The following is a 24,780-nucleotide window of genomic DNA, read 5'->3' as shown; positions in this document are numbered from 1 at the left end:
TCCAAACTGGAAGGATCTGCCTGCATTAATATGAGATCTAGAGGCCATCTGAGCAACTCCTGATAGAGACTTTGATCCTTCAAGAAGGGTACTTGTGAATTTTTTTTGTAAGGTTGAAAGGGTTAAAGCCAAGATAGACAAAGCCACTGCATCAAAATGCCTCCTGAAAAGCCTAGGGGCAAGGAGGATATTTAAATATCTTAGTCACTTAACTAAACAAAAGAAAGGCCTTTGTGATTTAGGGGTAGATAGAATGGTTGTAAGATAAGGGGGCTCTGGGATAATCCCATCTCAGACAACTGGGCCTTGGGAGAACAAATGCATGGAAGATAGGAAGTCACAATAGGATGACAACAGCCTTGAAGGACACAGTTTAGGTGATGCTGGGACTGAGTTTGCGCAGAAGTAGAGGTCAATCAGCGAACACAGTGAAGAAGGCTACGAGCCTTCATCTGAAGACCCCCAAAGACCACCTGAAGACCACCACGGGAGACAACTGCGCATGCGGATTGGGCATTTGCATATGTTAATGAGTTCCAGGAAATCTCATGTTTATGTAAATGATTTCTCGGAAATCCTGTGAATATGTAGGATTTTATAGTATATAATCTCTGAAAGTCCCCCAAATCGGTGGAGCACTTATGGTGGAGAATCCCCAGTGCTGCCCAGCGCTGCAATAAAGGATACCTGCTTAATAGTAACTTCGTTGCTATTGAGTTTCATTTCAGGGACTCTCTGAATACTCTGTTTCTCCCTTGGGGGATTCAGACTGTGAGGAGAAGCATCCGTGAATTTTTGTATCAAGGTCCCTTTGTGAAGTAAGTCAAAGTTGCTGGAATCCACTAGTTAAGCTATGTTTTTCCTTTCCTCTTCAGTTACTTCCTTACTTTTTGTGCTATAGTACTTTTGGTCTTTGTGTGTCTCCTGTGTAGCCTATAATTTAAGTGCCTGTTTTGGTTTCTTGTGAATGACAGGATTGCAGGAGACTAGCTAAGCCTCTTTGTTCTAGTCATTGATCACCAACCACAAAGTTGTAGGCTTTCATTTTTTCTTCTGAGGGTGATATCATATCTGCACCGAGGAGCTCATGGATATTATTTGTGCCATCTAACTAAGCTTCTGACTAGTACTGTATATTCTTTGTGGAGGTCTCATTGACTGTTGGGAGCTAAGACTGTCTGGGAACTGAATTTAGATATCTAAGCTGGACAGCAAGTGTGTATTTACACTGTTTATGTTTCTGGTGTATTAGAAGATCTGGGAAATTAAAGTCTGTATTTTGCATATTTCAGAGTTGCAGAGCATTTAATGGGGCATAGCCTTTCCTCTGTTCTAGGGTTACATAAGATAAAGCTTTAAGGGAGATTGTTTGCCACAGGCAAGAAGGTATTCTTAGCTTTATTATGGGGAAAATGTGGGAGGGAAGGAGCGGCAGAGACAAACTGTTATGCACTGTGCTGCTTTGGGGGGGTGAGGAGTCTGGAGTAAAGAAGTGTCGTGGTTTAACCCCAGCCAGCAACTAAGCACCACACAGCTGCTCCCTCATTCCCCCACCGGTGGGATGGGGGAGAGAATCGGAAGGGCAAAAGGGGAAAACTCGTGGGTTGAGATAAGAACAGTGTAATAACTAAAGTAAAATAAAAATAGAACAGTAGTAATAGTAATAATAACAATAATAATAAAAACAAGTAATAATAGTACAACAGTAATACAAAGCAAGCAATACACTCTACAATTGCTCACCACCCGCCAACGATGCCCAGCACATCCCCCAAGCCGCGATCGTTGCCCCTCCCCTCAGCCAACTCCCCCCGCTCATATACTGAGCATGAAGTCATGTGGTATGGAATAGCCCCTTGGCCAGTCTGGGTCAGCTGTCCTGGCTCTGCCCCCTCCCAGCTTCTTTTCACCCGGCAGAGCATGGGAAGCTGAAAAGTCCTTGACCAGTGTGAGCTCCACTTAGCAACTACTTAGCAAGAACCAAAACATCAGTGTATCATCGACATTGTTCTCATCCTAGACCCAAAACACAGCCCCATACTGGCTACCAAGAAGAAAATTAACTCTATCCCAGCTGAAACCAGGACAAGAAGTAAAGCTGGGCATGAGAAAGGGGGGAGGAAAGGTGGTGTTTTAATGTTTGTCTTTGTTTCTCATGACCTTAATCTATTTTAATTGGCAATAAATTAAATTAAATTAAATTAATTTTTCCCAATTTGAGTCTGTTTTGCCTGTGACCATAATTGGTAAGCAATCTCCCTGTCTTTATCTCAACCCAGGAGCTTTCTCATCCTAGTTTCTCCCCCTGTCCTGCTGAGGAGGGGGAGTGAGTGGCTGGGTGGGTATTTGGCCCTTAGCCAAGGTTAACCCACCACAGTACCTTTGGGGGAAGAGTTCTTTATTCCATCTGTCAATAAAGAAAGATGGTGCTTTTCATCTAAGCTATACCTGCAAGAAGGTGGAGTTCTGGGCTTCAAATGACTTCTTTATTCTGCAGGGGCACAACTGTTATCTGTGTTCATCTATGCTTTTTAACATAATGTTTGAAATGTGTTTAAATCTGAACTACTAGTCTTATAAGCTTTCTTCTCCAAACCCTATCCAAGAAGTTAAAGGACTTTGTTTTGCCTTATGCTGTCAAATAAAAACTATACACCTTTGCATGTCAAACATTGTTTAAATAGGGGTTAAATGAGGTGTACTTTTCTGGTGCTATTCAGTTTTCCAGTAATCTGGCAGTCTTCATCTGTGATAACAATGGTTTTCTTAATGGGTTTGAATGCTGTTCTGCCACATAAACCAATGTCTGCTTTTAGAGAATAGTTGCATTATTTTTGATAGATTAAACTTTGTGGATTGTTGCAGGGAAAAACTTTTCAACTGACATGATTTAAATCAAATGAGGATGAAAGTGTTTTATTGATTTATTAACAATACATGATTAAACAGCAATAATTGAACTATACATTCAGAATCCATATCAATAATACAACAGATAAGCCACAATACTAAACACCAACAAAATGTTAATAAACACCTACATATTTCTAAACATGCTTCTGTTGCTACTCCTAAACTAATCACACATGCACACACAGAGTTAACACTCCTCCCCAGGCAGTGTAGGGTAACAAGCACACCTCCCCTTCTGGTAGTGTGGGTTACCCTACTTGCATACCCCTCATGTGGAACATGCGGGTGCTGCAGCTTTAGGTGTGCCCATGCTGCTCCCTACAATCTGCTAATGCACATGCCAGTGAGAAAGCCCCCCAAGAGGTCACCTTTGCACCCCGAGGGGTGGACCCCTACTTGGTGTACCCTGTACTGCCAGCCCAGTAGCTGGATGCAGGCTACTCATGAGGGAGGAGGCTGCTTTGCTAGGCCTAGGTGGAGGTTGTGATGCCAGCAGGGCCACTTCTGGCAGCATCAAACCCAGTTTCACTGTTTCTCTGTTGCCATTTCTTTTTCCACATTTGCAAAATTTTACTGCTTCTTTTCTACTTCGTTTTTTACGCTGACACAACCCCAACCAACACACACCCACACCCACACCCACCCCCCCCACCCCGCTTCCTGCCAAGTCTCTTTTGTAATTCCCTGGTTCCCTGTTTAATCCAGCTGATGGTCATCATCATTGTTATCAGTTTGCAGCAAATGCCCTCTCAGACAGTTGTGGGTGTTCCATTCACACCCACTGTTACACTCACATCCCTATCTTATCAGTGGTTGTTATCCAGGCCTTGTTGCCAGGAAGAGGCCTTACAGACTGCCCCACAGTGGTATTATTCTTTGGTATTATTCTTATGTTGTTATCTAGATTTCCTCAAGAGCCTTGTAGAAGACTAACACTGGTTGTGGGGGTTTTTTTGAGAATGTGTTTATATGATTATATTATTTGACATATATATTATTTTGACACTGGGCAAGTAGAGATATAGGTTTTTAGAATTTGATGCTTCGAAGGGTAAACTAGTGGTTCACCTCTTGTAAACTCTGTTCTCAATATTTTGTTATATATGTTTCTGGTTTTAAAAGACAGTTTTTTTCTGTGGTGTTTCTGAAATTCATCACTGCTTGGTGAGGTGTGTATGTATGTGTCCTAAAAAATGTGAATGTGCATAAAGAAAGTTGTAGTATATTTGCAATTGACTATATTGCCAATGATCTTTTTTTAAAGAGAATAAGAAAAGGAATTTGGACAAATTATTTCAAAGTATGATTAAGTAGATGAAAGCTCAGAAAGAAGTGTTGATTTTGGCTCAGGCTATTCAAAAATATTGTATACAGTATTTTCATTTTATCATCACAATTGCTCTATTGTTTTTTTGTTATATAAATACCCTGAAGCCATGCTGACTACTCTTGATGATTTTTATGTCTGGATGATGATTTTTATGTGCCTGGAAATGGTTTCCAGGATTAGCTGCTCCATCACCTTCCCAGGGATGGAGGTGTGGCTGACCAGCCCATAGTTTCCTGGGTCCTCCTTCCTGCCCTTCTTGAAGACAGGAGTGACATTTGCTTTCCTCCAGTCCTCAGGCACCTCTCTCAGTCACCATGATCGATCAAAGATTTTTGAGAGTGGCCTTGCAATGATATCTGCCAGCTCCCTCAGCGCTCGTGGGTGCATCCTATTAGGCCCCAGGTCATCATATATATATATGATCCTTGACATTCCCTTTCCATACTTCTGAATTAGCAGTGCTTGCATCTTGTATCTTAACCTCCATCTACAGACCAGAAACTCTTCTGTATACAGCCCTTAATGTCTGTTACTGTAATAACTGAGTGCTTCAAAATATTTGGAAAACTAGCAGCGTAAAGACCTGTTAGTAATCAAAGAATTATGCTCTTTTCCATCTCATACTACAGAGGAGTTAGATTTGGAGTACGTCTCTCTGGAACATGTAGGAGTTCTGAGTGATCAGTGGTGTTGGTTTGTTTTTTTTTTTATTTTATTTTGTTTTGTTTTTAACCAGTTCTCTTATGTACATTACATTGAGAAAGTGGGATTTTCAGAATGCTTACATGGGAGAACACAAGTCTCATTGACTTCCAACTTTTTTCAGTGTGTTAAAAAATGCTTTCAGAAATCCCTTTGTTAGAAATATGCTATAGTTGAGTGTAGTTGAGTTTGGAATGTTTTTGGTTGCAAAAATAAAGCTATTAAGCAATGTCTCCAGTTTGTTTTACTGATTGCCATTCAATCTAAAACTTTCTACCTCTCTACTCTTACATTAAATGTGTACTTTTTTATTCTAAGTAACAACAGCAAATAAAATAAGCACCAAAAGGTTTTCAAAAGTAAAAGAAGAAAATAACTTCTTTTTTCCCCTTCCTCTTCAGATCCAGACATTTAACATTGAAACACCATGCCAGACTGTGGAAGACTTAACGAATGGGGTTGTGATGGCTCAGGTGCTCCAAAAGATGTAAGAACAAATTTGTTTCATGATTTTGGGTGCACAAGTTTATCACTTGTACATTTGTCTGAATTTGAGTATATTTTCTTATTTCAAATTTGGCCAGTATTCAGTAAGTATTCAACTAAAGTATGTTTAGCCAGTGCTTTTAATCTGAAATGTGGGTACTACTTTTTTCTCCAACTTTCAGATAGTTATCTTAACAGCAGTTAATATAAGCCTAAAAAATAGTACTTGGACAAGGTGTTTATCTAGTGCTAATCTTATTGAAAAGTAAATTGGGTTAAAACTGAGCTTATATGTTCACAAAACTTAAATTTCATCTTAAACATTTGAAGCCAGTGCAAGGTAAGTTATTAGCTTGGGGCAGTGTTTGAAGTTATAGTACACTATATCACGTTAGAATTGCAGTAGATGATAGAAAAGATGAAGCTGTTAAAATTGTCTGTGTTACTGCTCACATTTTTGCTATCATTTTTATGAGTGTGAGGGGAGTGCAAATACTGAACAGGCATCAAAAATAACTCTGAAACTGGAGATAGTCTTTCCAGGTCATGTCTTAGTTGTATTAGCAGGGCAGCATGGGGAATCTGGATCAAACAATAAAACTTCTGTGAGAAGGGAGCAAGGCAAAAAGCAGGATCACAGCCCTGGGCTTTGGGAGAGCAGAGTTTGACCTCTTCAGGGATCTGCTTCGAAGAATCCCATGGAATAAGACCCTGGAGAGAAGAGGGGTCTAGGAGAGCTCGTTGATTTTTTTTTTTCCAAGAATCGCCAAGCTCAAGAATGGTCCATCCCAATGAGCAGGAAATCAAGGAAAGGTGGCAGGAGGCCTGCATGGATGAACAAGGAGCTCCTGACTAAACTCAAGCATAAAAAGTGGTAGCAGGAAAAGGAGACCCAGGAGGAATAGAGAGTCACTGTTTGAGTGTTCAGGGATGGGGTTAGGAAAGCCAAAGCCCACCCGGAGTTGAATCTGGCAAGGGATGTGAAGGGTAACAAGAAAGTATTCTACAAGTACATGAACAGCAAAAGGGAGTCTAGGGAAAACATGGGCCCACTGCTGAATGGGGCAGGGGACTTGATGACAAATGGCATGGAAAAAGCCAAGGTACTCAATGCCGCCTTCACTTCAGTCTTTCCTGGCAAGACCAGCCTTCAGGAATCATGGCTACTGAAACCAGAAGGAAAGTCTGAAGCAAAGAAAATTTGTCCTTGGTGGAGGAGGACTAGTTTAGAGAACATTTAAACAAGTTGAATGCACACAAGTCCATGGGACCTGATGGGATGCACCCATGAGTGCTAATGGAGCTGGCCAATGTCATTGCGAGGCCACTCTCAATTGGTCTTTGAAAGGTCGTGGTGATTGGGAGAGGTTCCTGAGGACTGGAGGAAAGCAAATGTCACCCCTGCCTTCAAGAAGGGAGACCCAGGGAACTACAGGCCAATCAGCCTCACCTTGATCCCTGGGAAGGTGCTGGAGCAGCTAATCCTGGAAACCATTTCCAGACACAGACAAGAAGGAGTAAAGAGGGAGCCAGACTCTTCTCGGTGATGCTCACTGACAGGAGAGGAAGCAATGGGCACAAATTGAAATACAGGAATTGGAATACAGGAAATTCCATTTAAAGATTAGAAAATACTTTTTTACTGTGAGAGTGATTTGAACATTGGAACTGGTTGCCTAGAGAGCTTCCCTTGCTGTAGCTGCCCCTGCTTTGAGCGTGATTTTGAGGGGCCTCTTCCAACCTTAACTATTCTATGATTCTATAAGCTGAATGGCTTTGTTTTAATAATGTAATTTTAGTGGTATTGCAAGGACATTACATTCTTAGATTAAAGGAAAAGGAAAATCACTATTATGCTGGATAATAATAAATTTTGATTAAAAACTTTGAAGTTAATTAGGATTAAAATAGTGTATACATTAATTAAGCATTCCAGTATATAGTCTAGGATGTTTCTGTATACTGTCTGAATTTGAGAATTAAATGTTTTGAAATGCTTATGTTCAAGTGTATTAGCTGTCTAACCTTGACACCGTGCACAGTGTTTTGGCTTCTGGGGGACTATAGATAAGCATAGTAGTTAATATATTGTAGTTAATATAGTAGTTAATAAGTAGTTAATATATATCTATAACTACCTGTTTTCAGAGAGAGGTTTTTATAACCTTTCATTAGAAGAAGTTTCAGATAAGAGAGAAACATATCTGTTGTGGGAAACCCAAATAAGTCCAATAGTTTAGTAGTGGAAAAAACATGGATTTTTTTAATGGAAGTTCTGAAGAAACAGTTATTTTACTTAAAGAACAAATACAGTCATCTGGAGATTTCTCACATAGCTTCTCCTGTGAAGAAAGTGAAGCATCAATTATTTATAAAAATAATAAATGCTGTCCTCTGTATACTTTGCTTTAAGGGAATCTGCAATTGCAAATAATGTCAGCAGTCCTGGCTGCTTTAGAATAAGTGAAAAAATATTTAATTATTTTGTGTTGACATAAAAGAAGACAAAAGATAGAAATGGTAGTTATAATCCAACATTTAAAATAGCATGTTCTTAAGTTTTCTGAAATGTGACTATCGGTGTTACAAGTCTAATAAGAAATTGGATGCTGTTTCTTTCTTCAAGATTGTAAAATTCTTCCTCTCTTACCTGCTAAAGTAGAAGAGAAGTTTATCACATAGATGGTAAGCAAGCTTAGTAAATTCTGTAAGAAGTCAAGATTTTTATCAAAATTGTCTGTAAATTCTTTGTTGGAGCACTTGGTAGAGAAAAACATGATTGTGGCATATTGAGTTTGGATGTTCATCAGTCATCAACTTGTGCAGTTTTCCTCATAGAGTGCAATTCCCATTTACTTCATGACATGTCAGCAATTGATAAATGTCATTGTTCTTTTGTTAGCTTTTTTAAACTGACTAGTTCAAGGACTGGTCAGAATTGGGATCTAAAAAAAATACTATGCCTTGATTGTATACCAAAATAAAGCTTGAATAACAGACCTCAATAATTTTACTGATAGTATTTTTAACTTTTAACCTATTACTGGTGACTTGGGATGCTGTGCCCCCCCTCCCCAAGTAAGCACAGAAATCTACTCTGAGATACTGTTTTCAACTATAATTTCAAGTGATTTCTTAAAAAGAAAAGTATGTACCATGTGAATATTGTGTTTCTGTAGCAGCAATTGATTTTTTTTTTTTCCCTTAGCAATTGTCACATTGATACTGAATGTTAGCTGGACTTTGTCAGTGTATCCAAAGAAGTTTAAGTAAAGATCAGCTAAGCGATTGCAAGTCTTCTTCTGTCTCATGCAATAATTTGAGCCTAACAAAATTACTCTTTGGCTATCTCTAACTCATGTCAACTCTAATTCAGATTTACCACTTTGCATGCTTGTGTAATGAAGATATTGATTCTCATACATAGATTTAACAATAACCTGGACTGTATTTCTATTGAGAAAAGCTTTGGAGCAAAGGAATTGCAGCAACGAGTTGATCTTAGAATTCTAAAACAATAATAAGGTATGCATGATTTCTAAGGAAAGATATGATTGCTTCTCTTTTTGTAGTAGTAGCGGATACCTCCAGTGGATCCTTGATGTAGCTATCAAGGGTAGCAAACACAATAGACAGCTGTGTCTCTGAATGTGAAAGGTGGGCACATAGACTTGGTCACTATGTTTGGTCTAAATAGTTGGTTTAAAAAACTGATAGGGAGCCAATAGACAAAGCCATTGTAGAGAATACAAAGAGAAAGCATTCATTGTTGTTAACAATTTGAAAAACAAATTTGAAACTAGTCAAGTTCTCCATTTTGCTACTTCAATTCAAAGAGGTACTACAGAAAGGATACTTACTTAAGTAAAGTGGGAGTGTTCAGACAAATAAAAGGAGTTAGAATAGAACAGAGGAGTCAGTCTTGTCTTCTGCATCAGCAGCACTGGTTCCTTCCCTGTCCCAAGAAAGAGCACTAAGTAGAAGTAAGTAGACACATAAGTAGAAATGCATAACAGCAAGGCAGGTGGGTGCTAGAAGTTTTTCAGAACTCATGCATTAAAGTTTAATAGTGAAGAATAAATTAGGCCTAAAAGCAATAGACTACTATAAATAAGGGAATGGAGCCTGGATCATAGGCATGTAGTCTGTGACTTACAAGTGTCATCTTCAATGAAGAACTGAGAGTTTTTTCACCTTGCTCTTCCAACCCTTCAGCAAGTGCATCTTAAAGACAAATTTAGAATGAAAACTGGAGTCAAAATCCACTTAATTGTTTCTCTTATTCCATTGAGAAAGGCAAACTGCTACTTCTGTAAACGATGTTTCCTGAAGTTTGGGGGAAGGGGGGGGTGGGTTGTCACTCAGTACAGCTACCTCCAATTTAAGGTCCTCCTCCAACGTGTGTTCATTGAGGCTGATAACATTAATTGCATTGGGGGGGGGGGGGGGGGAAGATTTCTGATGACTTTTCAGTGCATCAGAAATTTCATAGAATCATGGAATGTCCTGAGTTGGAAGGGACACACAAGGATCATCGAGGCCAACTCCTGTCCCTGCATAGGACAACCCCAAAAATCACCCCATATGTCTGAGGGCATTGTCCAAATGCTTCTTGAATGTTGTCAGGCTTGGCTCCATGACTAGCTCCCTGGGGGAGCTCGTTCCAGTGCTCCACCACCCTCTGGGTGAAGAACCTTTTCCTAATGTCCAACCTAAACCTCCCCTGGCATATCTTCCTGCCGTTCCCTCGGGTCCTATCATTGGTCGCCTGGGAGAAGAGATCACCGCCTGCCCCTCCTCTTCCCCTTGTGAGGAAGCTGTAGACCGTAATGAGGTCTCCCATCAGTCTCCTCTTCTCCAGGCTGAACAGACCAAGTGACTTCAGCCGCTCCTCATACGGCTTCCCCTCTAAACCCTTCACCATCTTCGTGGCTCTCCTCTGGACACTCTCTGGTAGCTTCGTATCCTTTTTGTACTGTGGGGCCCAAAACTGCACACAGTACTCAAGGTGAGGCCGCACCAGTGCAGAGTAGAGCGGGACAATCACCTCCCTCGACCGGCTAGCAATACAGTGCTTGATGCACCCCCAGACACGGTTGGCCCTCCTGGCTGCCAGGGCACACTGTTGGCTCATGTTCAACTTGCCGTCGACCAGAACCCCCAGATCCCCCTCCGCGGGGCTGCTCTCCAGCCTCTCGTTCCCCAGTCTGTATGTACATCCAGGGTTGCCATGTCCCAGGTGCAAAATCTGGCACTTGCCCTTGTTAAACTTCATACGGTTGGTGACTGCCCAGCTCTCTAATTTGTCCAGATCTCTCTGCAGGGCCTCTCTGCCCTCGAGAGTGTCAACGTCTCCTCCCAGTTTTGTGTCATCGGCAAACTTAGACAGCAAACCTTCAAGTCCTGCATCCAAGTCATTTATGAAGACATTAAAGAGCTCTGGCCCCAAGATGGATCCCTGCGGAACCCCGCTAGTGACTGGTCGCCAGCCTGATGTATCCCCATTTACTATAGCTCTTTGAACCCGACCTGTCAGCCATCCAACTGTATGCTGGACATTTTGTCCAGGAGGATGCTGTGAGAGACAGTATCGAAGGCTTTACTGAAATCCAAAAAGATTACATCGACTGGCTTCCCTTGGTCAACTAGGTGGGTAACCTTGTCATAGGAAGAAATTAAGTTTGTTAAGCAGGACTTTCCCCTCGTGAACCCGGACCAATGACTGCACTGTCTTTCAGGTGTTTTTCAATAACTCCCAGAATAATCTTCTCCATGATTTTGCCAGGCACAGAGGTGAGACTGACAGGCCTGCAGTTACCAGGGTCATCCCTGCTGCCCTTCTTGAAGATTGGGACAACGTTTGCCAGCTTCCAGTCAGCTGGGACCTCTCCAGATTCCCAAGAGCATTGGAAAATCATTGAGAGAGGTCTCGCTATGACATCAGCCAGCTCTTTAAGCACCCTCGGATGAATCCCATTGGGCCCCATTGACTTATAGGGATCCAGATGGAGCAGCAAATCCCGCACAAGGTCGGGGTTGGCTGGGAGTTCGTCGTTCTCGCACTCATGGTTCTCTAGCCCAGGGCTCTGGGGGTCCCAGAGCCCATCATCGGTGTTGAAGACCGAGGCGAAGAAAGCATTAAACGTCTCTGCTTTGTCTATGTCCCTGTTTGTGAGGTGACCATGCTCGTCAAGTAACGGGCCAATGTTATTTCTCGCCTGCCTTTTGCTATTAACATATTTAAAAAAGCCCTTTTCATTGTCCTTCACAGTACTGGCCAGCTTCAGCTCTAATTGAGCTTTGGCCGCGCAAATTTCCTCCCTACAGTGGCGAGCAGCATCTCTGTAGTCCTCCCATGTCGCCTGACCTTGCTTCCACTGGCCATACATTTTCTTTTTTCGCCTTAGTTCTAGAAGAAGATCCCTACTTAGCCAAGCCGGCCTTCTACCGCGCCTGCTTGACTTCCGACATTTTGGAATTGCCTGCTCCTGTGCTCTTAGCAGGTGGTACTTAAAAAGTGACCAGCACTGATGGACCCCAGCACCTTCAAAAGCTTTTTCCCAGGGGACCTTACTAAGTAGTTCCCTGAGCAGCCTGAAGTCAGCTCTCCTCATATCCAGAGTTGAGGGCTTGCTGGCAGTTTTCCTCCTGTTACCATAGATTTTAAACTTGACTGCTTCATGGTCGCTGTGGCCAAGGCAGCCGCCAATCGCCACTTCACCCACGAGACCCTCTCCGTTAGTAAGCAGCAAGTCGAGGAAGGCACCTTTCCTGGTCGGTTCCCTTAGTACCTGTACCAAGAAGTTATCATCCAGATGGTTTAGGAATCTTCTGGACCTGCTTGTACCAGCTGTGTGGTATTCCCAGTTGACATCTGGCAAGTTGAAGTCCCCCAGAAGGACAAGGGCAGATGACTTAGAAGCATCCCTTAGTTCCTTAAAGAATAACTCATCCGTGTCGTCATCCTGGCTGGGTGGCCTATAGTAGACTCCCACAACGACTACCCGCTTTATTTGTCTGTCCCTTAATCCTTACCCAGAGGCTCTCAACTGGGCCATCGCCGACTGCTAGCTCCATGCATGCCAGCCCCTCCACTACATACAATGCCACCCCGCCGCCTCGCCTGCCCTGCCTATCCCTCCTGAAGAGCCTGTAACCATCCATCACGGCACACCAGTCACAGGACTCACCCCACCAGGTTTCGCTTACGCCTATGATGTCGTATCTCTGGGACTGGGCCAAGGCATCTAGCTCCTTTTGCTTGTTCCTCAGGCTGCGTGCATTTGTGTAGAAACGCTTCAAGTGCGGTTCATTGTGCCCGTTGCCTCATGGAGCAGCCTGAGGAATCTCACTAGCACGCAGCTCCTCAAACTTTGGCGTGCCATCCCTTTGCTTGTCGCTGACTAGCCAGGTATTGTCCCTTTCCCCCTTTCCAATCTAGTTTAAAGCTCTATCAATCAGCCCTGCTAGCTCCTGGGCAAAAACCCCTTTCCCCTTCTGAGAAAGGTGCATCCCATTGGATGTCGGTAGACCTGGTGATGAATAGACCATCCCATGATCGAAAAACCCAAAGTTCCGCCAATGACACCAGCCTCGGAGCCACGTGTTGATCAGCTGGGTCTGCCTGTTCCATTCCCTGCTACCGGAAGGATCGAAGAGAACACCACCTGAACACCTGATCCTTCAACCAACTGCCCCAAGGCTCTGAAATCCCTTTTGATTGACTTAGGACTTCTCTTTGTTCTCTCTTTGTTATCTCTTCGCTGCTGACATGGAGAACTAATAGTGGGTAATAGTCTGAGGACCTTACCAGACTGGGGAGCTTTCTAGTGACATCTCTTACCCTGGCCCCAGGGAGGCAGCAGACTTCCCTGTGGGTTGGGTCCGGTCGGCACATGGGACCCTCCGTTCCCCTCAGAAGGGAGTCACCTATGACAACTACCCTTCTTTTTTTCTTTCACGTGAATGGTTGTGATGTGGGGGGTAGGCTGCCTAGATGACCCCTCCATCCCAGAAGGACCTACGTCCACATCATCACTTGTCTGCCCATCCGATTCCACGGCCTCGTACCTGTCTCAGGGATGGTAGAGTACAATTCCACCAGTCAATCTCCTTCTCTGACTCCCTGATACTCCTCAGCCTGGACACCTCTCATATCTCCATCACCAGGCTGAGCAGCTCCTTTACTTGGGCACATTTCCCACAGGTGAGCTCACTGCTGCCGTCAGATACTGACCTGAAACTCAGGCACTCCCAGCAACTCGGGACCTGGACGGCTGCATGTTCCCTCGAAGGCTCTGTTTGGGTGGTTGCGTCAGTTCTTGCAGCTGGAGGGGCTGCGAGGGACCCTGAGACTGAGAGCGCGGCTTTTTGCCGGGTGGATACCATGGCTCCTGCTGTTCTTAGCTCCTTATAAGTGGGTTGCTGCCTCCTTTTGAAGTGGCAGGGCCCTGCCTGCTCGCCCTGGTTGCGCGAACTGACGCGCCACGCCCTGGTCGCCGCGCTCCTTAGGGGCCCTTTAAATCTCCCGCAGTTGCTCCTGGCAACGCCTCCGCCGCGTCACCCTCGCTCGCGAGAGCTGCCGGCTCCTGGCTGGACTCTCGGCACGTCTGTGGGTTTCCACGGAACTTACTGTTGCTGCTGCTGTGCTCCTCGCCGACTGTTACAATTTCATCATAATTGTACTGGGTCTGGCTGGGATGGAGTTAACTTTCTTCATAGCAGCCCATATGGTGCTGTGCTTTGGATTTTTGACCAAAACAGTGTTGATAACACATCGATGTTTTGGCTATTGCTGAACAGTGCTTGCACAGTGTCAAGGCTTTCCCTTTTTCCCCACTCTGCCCCAGCCCAGTGAGTAGGCTGGGGCTGGGCAAGAGGTGGGGAGGGGACACAGCTAGGACAGCTGACCTGAATTGACCAAAGAGGTATTCCATGCCATATAACGTTATGCTCAGGAATAAAAAATGGGGGTTTGGTCTTTCCAAAGTAGCTGTTGCTCAGAGACTGGCTGGGCATCAGTCTGTTTGTGGGAGGTGTGGTCCGAACAGTAATGGAGTCTGGAACATGTTCTAAAAAAAAGTTTTATTGAGGCGGTAAGAAAGAGGAGCAACAACGTGCCCATACAGTGACTCACCCAATCACCGATAGCAAACACAGGATCATAAGTGATGCCATGGCTCCGGTGGACTGCCAGGGACACTTGCTGTCCAGGTCATCTGGCAGCAACAGCCAATCTTGCAAATGCCTTTTGAGCGTGGGTAGGAGTCACGCCGCCCCTTGGCTCCACCAATGGCAGTGTGATTTGAGAGAATCATACCTTGGAATGTGGGCAGCATCCTGCCTTACACTGACGATGTTGGTCAAGGGGCAGGGTGTCAGGAGGTGGCAGGTGACTCCTTTTGTATTGTTATGTTTTTTCTTTTTTATTTCTTATCCCCTCTTTCTTTCTCCTGGTAAACTGTCATTATCTTGACCCACGAGTTTTCTCATTTTTGTTCTTCCTTTACTCTCCCCTGTCCTGCTGGGAGAGGGGGGAGTGAGTAAGTGGCTATGTGGGTGCTTGGCTGGCTGGGGTCAGCCTACTATAATAATAAATCAATTTTTATAAAAGTCAGAAAAGCAGATTAATCTCTCCAGTGAGAATTCCAAAAAAGGTATGAGTTTAGTTATTAACGAACATGAATCAGGCAAAGCATTGGACAGAAGTCTGAAAATGTTGGGCTTGTTAATTTTTTGCACTGATCCAGTGATCTGGGCATATATCTGTAGAACATGGCTAGTATTACAAGCAAATTGTCAGTTGAGAAGTCTAAGCTTCCTATTCTTTCCATTTCTTTACTTCACCATCATGGAAAGTGTCTACTAGGTGCTTATCAATCAAGGCAGGTTACTGTAGAAACAAAGACAAAACTGGACAGTAGTTTATAGTGAGGGGAAGTTTCAGAGGGATTCTGAATGAAAGAAGAAGTGGAAGAAAATCACTTGCTCATCAGATGATAGAATAGCCATCCCTTGTGTTAGCTGGCTAGGAAGGATCAGGAGCTCCTTTGATCTTGAAAGTATGTTGGGTTTGCTTTTTTTTTTTTTTTTCTAGGATAACGTTATCCCAAGTGTATGAGGACCATCTGTATGAAACCATGTAGCAGAACTTCTCTGTAATAAAGGTACTGAAAGAGACTGTGGAAAAGGGTACTTAGAGGGAGTTATTGACACCTTCAGAAGCTTTTCACCAATGTAGAACATGATAAAATATGGTATAAACATGATGCAAGCAAGCAAGAGCATTTATACCTACAGATACAGGTGTCACTAAATAAAAATCCTGAAGGATACTTTTTTCTTTCTATCTTAAAACCATCATCTTTGAAATTCAGGTAAATTGGATTCTCCAGTGCTAAGTTTATTTTATCTGACAATATCAGCCTTCATTTTGGAGCTGAAATATTTTTTTTATTCCTAATGATGTAGACTTCACTTGAACCTTCAAATCTGGAGGCTACCATTCCCTCTGATTAAAACAGGGAAGAAATACAGTTAAATTAATATGCATGTATACCATCAAAATTGTTGATTCTTCTAGGGAATGCAATACTTCAAAAGTAAAGAGTAAAGATTAGAGACAAAGCAAAATGCTTATGGATTGGATATGAGTGGGCTGTCTGGCTAAAAATGTGCAGCTTGTGATGTTTCTAGCAGAAGTGCCATAGATTATTACCTGGATAAGTTATCTTTTTCTTCATGGTGTGGTGTTTTTTTTTTCTTTACTGTAATGTTATTCATCAGTGTCAGTATTTCTTACCCATCTATTGGTGTCAGTGGAAAAGAATAATTCTCTGTTATACAGTAGACTACTAACTTTTCTCCTTTTTCCATCTCTGGAGACAGTTTAGTATCTAGATATCTTTGGGTACTTTCTTTCTTTATCAACTCCACTGGACTTGGTAGATATACAAGATGGCATATATTTTCATTTGTGTCATCTACTTATCTTGCCCCACTCAATTAATGACTAAGTGTTATACAGTGTAGCATAGCTTATGTGTGTTAATATGTGCAGAATATAAAAGCAGGACTCTTATATCCCCAGTGGAGGGATATATTTTGGGGGTTTGGGGGGATTGGTTAGGTAACTTCCCTTTTTTTGCCACGTATTACACTCAGTCCCTCCCAATCCCTTCAGCGAGGCATCAGGTAGCACAGGAAGTTAGGGTCAGTGCATACTGGTTTGGTTTTGCTGCTCATTTCTTCTTACTTACTCATTTCCTTTGCTCCAGAGTGAGTATTCGACAGGCCACAGTCCCTTTTGGGGTGGCCCTGCTCTGGTGTGACTTATCTATGGGCTGCAATCCTCTCAGAGGTATCTCCTTCAGCATGGAGCATCTCCTTCCAAGAGTGCATCTCCAGCCATGTCCTCAACAATGTCCCCTTCCATGTGTCTCCTCTGTTTCATTTCGCCAAATGCGTCTCTTCACATTTCTTCACGTGTCCCCTTATGGGTGTCCTTCTATGTCTCCTCTCACGGCTCCTTTTTGTGCCTCCTCACATCTACATCTTTCCTTTTGCGTCTTCTTTAGTGCATCCTCACATGCCATCTCCTGCCTCTAGTAGTTGCTGCTCTTTCTTAAATATGTTTGAGCAGAGGTGCCATGTGCTCCTCTGACTGGTTGAAGTTTTGGCACAAGGTAGGTTGTTCACATCTGTTTCAGAGCTGGCTGGAACTAGCTGTGATTGGCACAGGGCAGTTCATGGCTTCTTCCCACACAGAGCACCCCCGCAGTCCCCTTTTTAATGCTTCTATGCTAAGTTTTTGATTGTTGATTTGGTCCCTTGGTTTGATTATAAAGAAAAAGCATTGTTGTTGATGTTTATCTCATGATCTGAACTTTAGAACTTTTGAGAAGAAAACAGAAATTTTGACAGTTGTATTAGGAACAATACTGAGGTGACTACCCAACACTGAAAGAAAGCATGATTGTTTTAGACTTGCTTGGTGACTACCCTCTTACAGCTCTCTTTCAGAGATTTGCTGGCATTGTACTTTCTCTAGATGTTTCTAGCTATTATTTAATCGGGCATTGAGGTGCTGTAAAGAGAATCATTGTTGGCACTTTTCTGACTATTATTATGTGTGAATTACTTTGAATGGATTGTTTATCAGCTGTTAGTCCTTCTGTACTTCATGAAGACCAGATGGGACACTCACATTTAACTTAATTGCATTCCAAAGAGCCTTCCAAAAATGAATGTCCAGAGAGCTAAATAAAAGTGTAGGCAATCCATGACTTCTTTCAAGAATAAAGTAAAGGTAGACTGATGATCTCTGTATCAGTCATTGCTGCTGTAGCTAAGAAAAGCTTCTTAATGACTGTTGAAATATAGGACTCCAAGGGTGAACTGAATTGGTGCTGAACCCTAAATTTTGCATTTTTCCCTCAACTCATGCCTTACTTGTTGAATATTGCATATGCAGTGTTAGCCATCCAGTTCCTCCAAGTAAATGTCTCCTTGTGGGCATTTCTGTGTTGTTTTCCATCTTGCTTTTCAGACTAGTTTTTTTAAAAACAAAAATGTAAGGCCAAGAATTGACATAATCATGGCATTGCAGCCTTGAAGCAGCTGAAAATGTTTGTGACCTACCTTGGCCTTTAAGGATGATAAGATGAGACCACTAAGAAAGTCCTCTTGGTCGTCTTTGCCAGGGAAGCAGATAATTATGTCCACTTGTATTCTGGAGAATAAAATAGTAAATTTAATAGTATTTGGCAGCAACGTGTGACAGTTTAAGTCCAGAAATTAGGACTACTTTTTGTGAAACTGAAGTCTGGAGACTGACTATTACACTGACTCTCAAGAGCCTTACCCTTTAAAAAAAAAGCCATTCTTTTTTTGGCCTGTAGTGACTATTTTTCATCTGAAATCATAGAATCATAGAATCGTTAAGGTTGGAAAAGACCCTTAAGATCATCGAGTCCAACCGTTAACCTATAACTGCCAAGTCCACCACTAAACCATGTCCTCAAGCACCACATCTATCCGTCTTTTAAATACCTCCAGGGATGGAGACTCAACCACTTCCCTGGGCAGCCTGTTCCAATGCTTGACTGCCCTTTTGGTGAAGAGGTTTTTCCTAATATCCAACCTAAACTTCCCCTGGCGCAGCTTGAGGCCGTTTCCTCTCATCCTATCACTTGTTACTAGGGAGAAGAGACCGACCCCCACCTCGCTACAGCCTCCTTTCAGGTAGTTGTGGAGAGCAATAAGGTCTCCCCTCAGCCTCCTCTTCTCCAGGCTAAACAACCCCAGCTCCCTCAGCCGCTCCTCATAAGACTTGTTCTCTAGACCCTTCACCAACTTTGTTGCCCTTCTTTGGACACACTCCAGCACCTCAATGTCCTTCTTGGAGTGAGGGGCCCAAAAGTGAACACAGTACTCGAGGTGCGACCTCACCAGTGCCGAGTACAGGGGCACTATCACCTCCCTGGTCCTGCTGGCCACACTATTCCTGATACAAACCAGGATGCCATTGGCCCTCTTGGCCACCTGAGCCCACTGCTGGCTCATGTTCAGCCAGCTGTCAACCAACACCCCCAGGTCCTTTTCCGCCAGGCAGCTCTCCAGCCACTCCTCCCCCAGCCTGTAGCGTTGCATGGGGTTGTTGTGACCCAAGTGCAGGACCCGGCACTGAGCCTTGTTGAACCTCATACAGTTGGCCCCGGCCCAACGATCCAGCCTGTCCAGATCCCTCTGTAGGGCCTTCCTACCCTCCAGCAGATCAACACTTCCACCCAACTTGGTGTCATCTGCAAACTTTCTGAGGGTGCACTCGATCCCCTCATCCAGATCATCGATAAAGATATTGAACAGGACCGGCCCCAATACTGAGCCCTGGGGAACACCACTCGTGACTGGTTGCCAACTGGATTTGACTCCATTCACCACCACTCTCTGGGCTCAGCCTTTCAGCTAATTTTTTACCCAGCGCAGAGTGCACTTATCCAAGCCATGAGCAGTCAGTTTCTCCAGGAGAATGCTGTGGGAGAAAGTGTCAAAAGACTTACTAAAGTACAAGTAGACAACATCCACAGCCTTCCCCTCATCCACCAAGCGGGTCACCTTGTCATAGAAGGAGACCAGGTTAGCGAAGCAGGACCTGCCTTTCATAAACCCATGCTGGCTGGGCCTGATCCCCCGGTGGTCCTGCACGTGCCTTGTAATGGCCCTCAAGATGATCTGCTCCATGACTTTTCCTGGCACCGAGGTCAGGCTGACAGGCCTGTAGTTCCCCGGATCCTCCTTCTGACCCTTCTTGTAGATGGGTGTCACATTTGCTAACTTCCAGTCAGCTGGGACCTCCCCGGTTGAGCAGGACTGCTGATAAATGATGGAGAGTGGCTTGGCAAGCTCCTCCGCCAGCTCCCTCAGTACCCTTGGGTGGATCCCATCTGGCCCCATAGACTTGTGAGCATCCAGGTGGAGGAGCAGGTCGGTGACTGTTACCTCTTCAATAATTGGGGCTTCATTCTGCTTCCCATCTCCATCTCCCAGATCAGGGTCCTGAAAACCCTGAGGATAACCACTCTGACTATTAAAGACTGAGGCAAAGAAGGCATTAAGTACCTCAGCCTTCTCCTCATCCTTGGTGGCGATGTTTCCCTCCGCATCCAACAAAGGAGGGAGATTCTCCTTGGCCCTCCTTTTGTTGCTGATATATTTGTAAAAACATTTTTTGTTATCCTTCACTGCAGTGGCCAGTTTAAGTTCTAGCTGGGCCTTCGCCTTTCTGATCTTCTCCCTGCATAACCTCGCAACATTCATGTAGTCCTCCTGAGTCGCCTGCCCCTTCTTCCAAAGGTGGTAAGCTCTCCTTTTTTTCCTGAGTTCCAGCCAAAGCTCTCTGTTCAGCCAGGCTGGTCTTCTCCCCTGCCTGCTTGACTGCCCCTGCGCCTTTAAGACTTCCTCCTTGAATAACATCCAGCCTTCCTGGACTCCTTCGCCCTTCAGGACTGCCTCCCAAGGGACTCTGCTAACCAGACTCCTAAACAATCCAAAGTCTGCCCTTCTAAAGTTCAGGGGAGCGGTTTTGCTGACCCCCCTTCCTTACTTCTCCAAGAGTTGAAAACTCTATCGTTTCATGGTCACTGAGCCCAAGACAGCCTCCAACTGTCACATCACCCACCAGGCCCTCTCTGTTCGTAAACAGCAGATCCAGCGGGGCACCTCCCCTATGAGTCCTTATGTTGGCATATTGCTTTAATACCACTTTTTTTAATGCCTTATCTCTCTTTAGTTCTGATTATAACACTGACCTAAATCTGTGTTGTAGAGTGGAAAATATTACTTCAGTGAGCATTAGGAAATGTTACCCTTTTAGATAATCTTGTCTCTGAATTGGGGGGCAAGAGGGAGGGAGTGTTAGTTGTCATGAATAAGTAGCTCACGGAAGATGTGCAAGAGAGGAAGGAGGTTTATAGAAATAGCAGCATGCTATACAAGCAATAGGTGTTCTCTTTTTCTGTCTATCTGTCTTGATTGCTTCATCAGAGTGCAGAAGATGGGAAATCCTTTAAAGAAATGTAATGGCAAATCTTTTTGTGAAGAAGTGCCATGAAGAAATATTTGGGAAAACTGTGATGTTTGATAGAAAGTATAACAGATAAGTATGCTCTCAGTAGCAAATACTTAATTCCAGTGCTGCTTTTAACATTTTTGAGTGTATGAGGGCAGAATATTTTGTTTACTCTCAAGCTTTCTTGTTTGAGTGTTGCAGCCAGCATCTAGCAATGGTGATTCTTGATGTGTGGAAAAAAACCCCTTAATTTTACTAACATTTTCAAGTGTTGCAAACATGGTAGTTTCCCCTGAGAGTTTAAGCCCCAGCATTAGCCGATAATCTGTAACATTAAGAAAGGAACACTTTCAACTTGGAGACATGGAAGAAATTTGCAAGATGCTTTCACAGTAAGTGTTGTAGTTTCCTCAAAAGTATTAACTACCTGTAGCATGCAGATAAAGCTGGGATATGAACAGGGTGTAAATACATAGATAAATGAATAATAGCAGGATTCTGAACTTTTGTATACTGACCATATCTATATAGATAGTCACTTAAATCTGCCTAAAATAGATGTTGAGTCACTAAGGTATCAGTACTTGAAATTTGTGTTCTTAACAACTGTTCTAACTTTTTATGTATTTTCAGAGATCCAGCTTACTTTGATGAAAACTGGTTAAACAGAATCAAAACAGAAGTAGGAGATAATTGGAGGCTAAAGGTATTTGGTTTGTTTTGCTTGCCTGCAAATCTGTTTATCAGTTCTTAGTATAATATTGTTTGTGCTTAAATAGTGATGCATTTTTAAATTACCACTTTGCTTTATAATAGAGTATATTGAATGTAAGATGATTTTAGTTGTTTGTTACATTATTATTATTATCCTGTACTTTAATGAAGAAAAAACAAACAAAAGTTGAGTTTGTAAATAAGTTTCAATAACTTAAGATGAAAAATAAATCTTAAAAAAAAAGTATGTTTAAATTAATATTTGAGCAACTGAGAAGTGTGAATAAAGGGATTTACTCTTTTTATTGCAAAGTGTGAAAATAATTGCTCTTTCAAAAAAAGTTTGTGCTCTGAGAAATGACTGCATAAAAATAGCAAAGTAATTTATTTGCATAAAAAAGCAAAATTATGTTTCTTTTTATTTTGACAGCTCTGCAAAATTATTGAGCTGTAGAGGAGAAAGTGGTGCTTTTCTGTTTTGTGTGTAATCAGCATGTATGTTAACAACACTGTATTTGCTAGATCATTTCTGCCACCTGGTATGCTAGTACTTTTTCTTGATTCTTTTTTATGCAAACCTTCAAGGCAGTAGAAGTTTCGCTGGTGTAATTAAGGAACATTTGGGCTTAAAACCTGAAAGAACACAGTTAGCCATTTATAAGTCAGTGTAGCTTTAGGTAAAGAGTAAATTCATATGTACACTGACTACATTTGATGGGAAAATCAGAATATATGTGACTTCCTAAAATGCGATTTCCAACCTAGTTTCCTGGGGAAACAATACTGGCATGGTTTGTCTGTCAGTTCATGTGTCCCATAAATTCACCTTGTTCTGGTGTGCAGAAGCCTTTCTGAAACTGTTTCAGCCATGTTTGGCAAAGGGCTTAGAATTCTGAGATGTTTTAGTTCTTACAGGCTTATGAACATCAGTGGCTTAATAGAGAAGATGAACCAATAAGTGCTTTATGACAAAAAGGTAGGGAGGACTGCTGTTGTACATGTTTTGGTTTGGCCAACAGACCTGTCAGTATTGTGTGCACTGCCTGTCCAGTCACATGTAACTCTGAACTTATGTATAGCATGTACTGTCTCTTGACTAATGGGATTGCCAGCAGAAGTGAGGGAAACTGATGAGGCAGTATGGGTGGGCTGGGGGGACAAGGGACATTCCTCCCAAAACCAGCTCTGTTGGTTCTGCTGCTCATAGAGCAATTTCTTTCAAGTAACTGATAGCTTGTTGAGGCATATTCTTGTTGCTAGACAGAGTTGCTCTCTGTATCCAACACCATATGGTGTAATAGTCAACCACTTGTATGAGCTGTCAGTATTACAAACCAAATAAAGGATCCAGCAATCCAGCCTAGAATGGAAAATGGGTGACAAGACAGAATGTGCAGGGGTTGTTGTCCCACTTCTCTGATACCTTCCCTTTGACCAGTAACCTTGGCACCATTGACACAACTATTTAGAAAAATACCTAATTGTAAACTTTGATTGAATGTTCTTGAGTATGGAGAGTTATGGAAGAATACATGGATACATGGCTCACTCCTCCCCCCCTGGAGAAGAGAAGGCTCGGGGTGGGGGGGACACAACTCATAAATGTATATAAATACCTGATGGGAAGGAGTGAAGAAGAGGGAGCCAGACTCTCCTTGTGATGCCCACTGACAGTACAAGAGGCAATGGGCACAAATCAAACCATAGGGATAGAGAGCGAGAGAAAGGAAGTGAAAACTCTCCCCAGCGACCAGCCAGGAAGAGAAGTGACAGAGGTCCACATGTGAACATCCTTTAGAGTGTAGCAGGGGCATCACAGTTGCATTGTGAAGGAGGGGGGATGGGACAACAACCCCCAACCGTTTCCCCCCAGTATAATTATATATTTCATTGATGTCCATTCAAGTTTCCCATTGGTGGTCTTTGTTTGACACTACTGGCATTGATTGGAATATGCCTAATTAGGTGCAGATTTTACACACTAATTGGGTACTAAGCCTTGTACACATCTGTTACTGGGTAATATTTATCAGATATTAAAATGACTGTTATTTGCTTATGTTTGTTCTAATATGGAGTCAACAGTCTAGAAGCTACCAGGTGGATGTGGGGGAGGGAATGGCAAACTAAACAGAGCAGGAAACTAAAACTGCAAAAGAGATAGAGGAGAAACATGGCCCATTGTTTTCTGTGGTGCTTTCTACAGCAGCCTGAGGCAAATTGCAAACCGGAATGTTTTTAATGAATCAAGTTTGAAACTGATATTCCAATCAGTACAGTATTCTTTGCAATGATATGAAAATCAATTGATATAATTCTTAAATTTGCTGTAGACTTTGGTTATGACAGTGCATGATCACTGAGAGAGGTTGTGAGGCCTGGACCATTTGGCAGTCATCTAGGACATTTTTGAAGTTCTTAGATCAAAAATGGTGTGTTTGATGGCAGGAGAGGGGGGTTAAACCTGGAGATAAACTAATTATTTGTGTACATCCAATTAAAAGAGATACAGGAACAGCTATTGTCTGCAGATTGTCATGTAACATCTCTATTTCTTACCTTAGGTTGCCAGAGTGTTTGGTATGTCTTTTTAGATGTTTAGGTGAATGTTTCAGTGTAACTTTAGGTTCAATGATTATGAAGACAATGATGAACATTTCCCAGGGATGTTTTATATATGCTTGTAGTTGGTCAGGTTTTGACTCCTGCTTCTGTAAGGGGTGGGTTTAGTAGGAATGAAATGGTCAGACCATCACCATTTTTAAGTTTAGGGCTCTCCTTTATCTTTTGGGATGAATAGCCAGTTGCATTCTTGAGCTTTTCTTTGGAGACAAACTGAGTTTAGCTTTCAGCAGCTCTCATTTTGGCTATGCTGGAGTTCATAATTTGTCCTTGAATATCAGTACAGTGCTTCCTAATTTATTTTCTGCTGTGTGTTCTCATATCTTTTTGGAAAATAGATAACTTAAAGAGGCTGTCCAATGTCAAAAGTTTATATATTAATATCTCTTGTTTTAAAGAAAGTAAAAGTTTAGGCATTCTGTTTCATTTCCCCTCCCTCCTCCCT

The 24,780-nt window shown here is 42.8% G+C and overlaps 1 protein-coding gene across 1 annotated transcript in view; it reads left to right on the top strand.

The window, feature by feature from the left end:
- LOC104021535 (protein Hook homolog 3) overlaps nt 1–24,780 on the top strand; it is a 105,248-nt gene that overhangs the window by 5,707 nt on the left and 74,761 nt on the right. Inside the window, exons 2-3 of the mRNA XM_087770978.1 lie at nt 5,347–5,432; nt 21,633–21,705. Of these exons, the coding sequence (XP_087627104.1) occupies nt 5,347–5,432; nt 21,633–21,705 (159 nt within the window). The remainder of the gene's footprint in view (nt 1–5,346; nt 5,433–21,632; nt 21,706–24,780) is intronic.

The sequence above is a fragment of the Nipponia nippon genome, unplaced genomic scaffold (assembly GCF_047370975.1).
Source record: "Nipponia nippon isolate SJK-2023a ecotype South Korea unplaced genomic scaffold, ASM4737097v1 scaffold_34, whole genome shotgun sequence".
Taxonomy (NCBI): domain Eukaryota; kingdom Metazoa; phylum Chordata; class Aves; order Pelecaniformes; family Threskiornithidae; genus Nipponia; species Nipponia nippon.
Note: the sequence above shows the minus strand (reverse complement) of the source record. Positions and strands in the feature narration are given on the sequence as shown.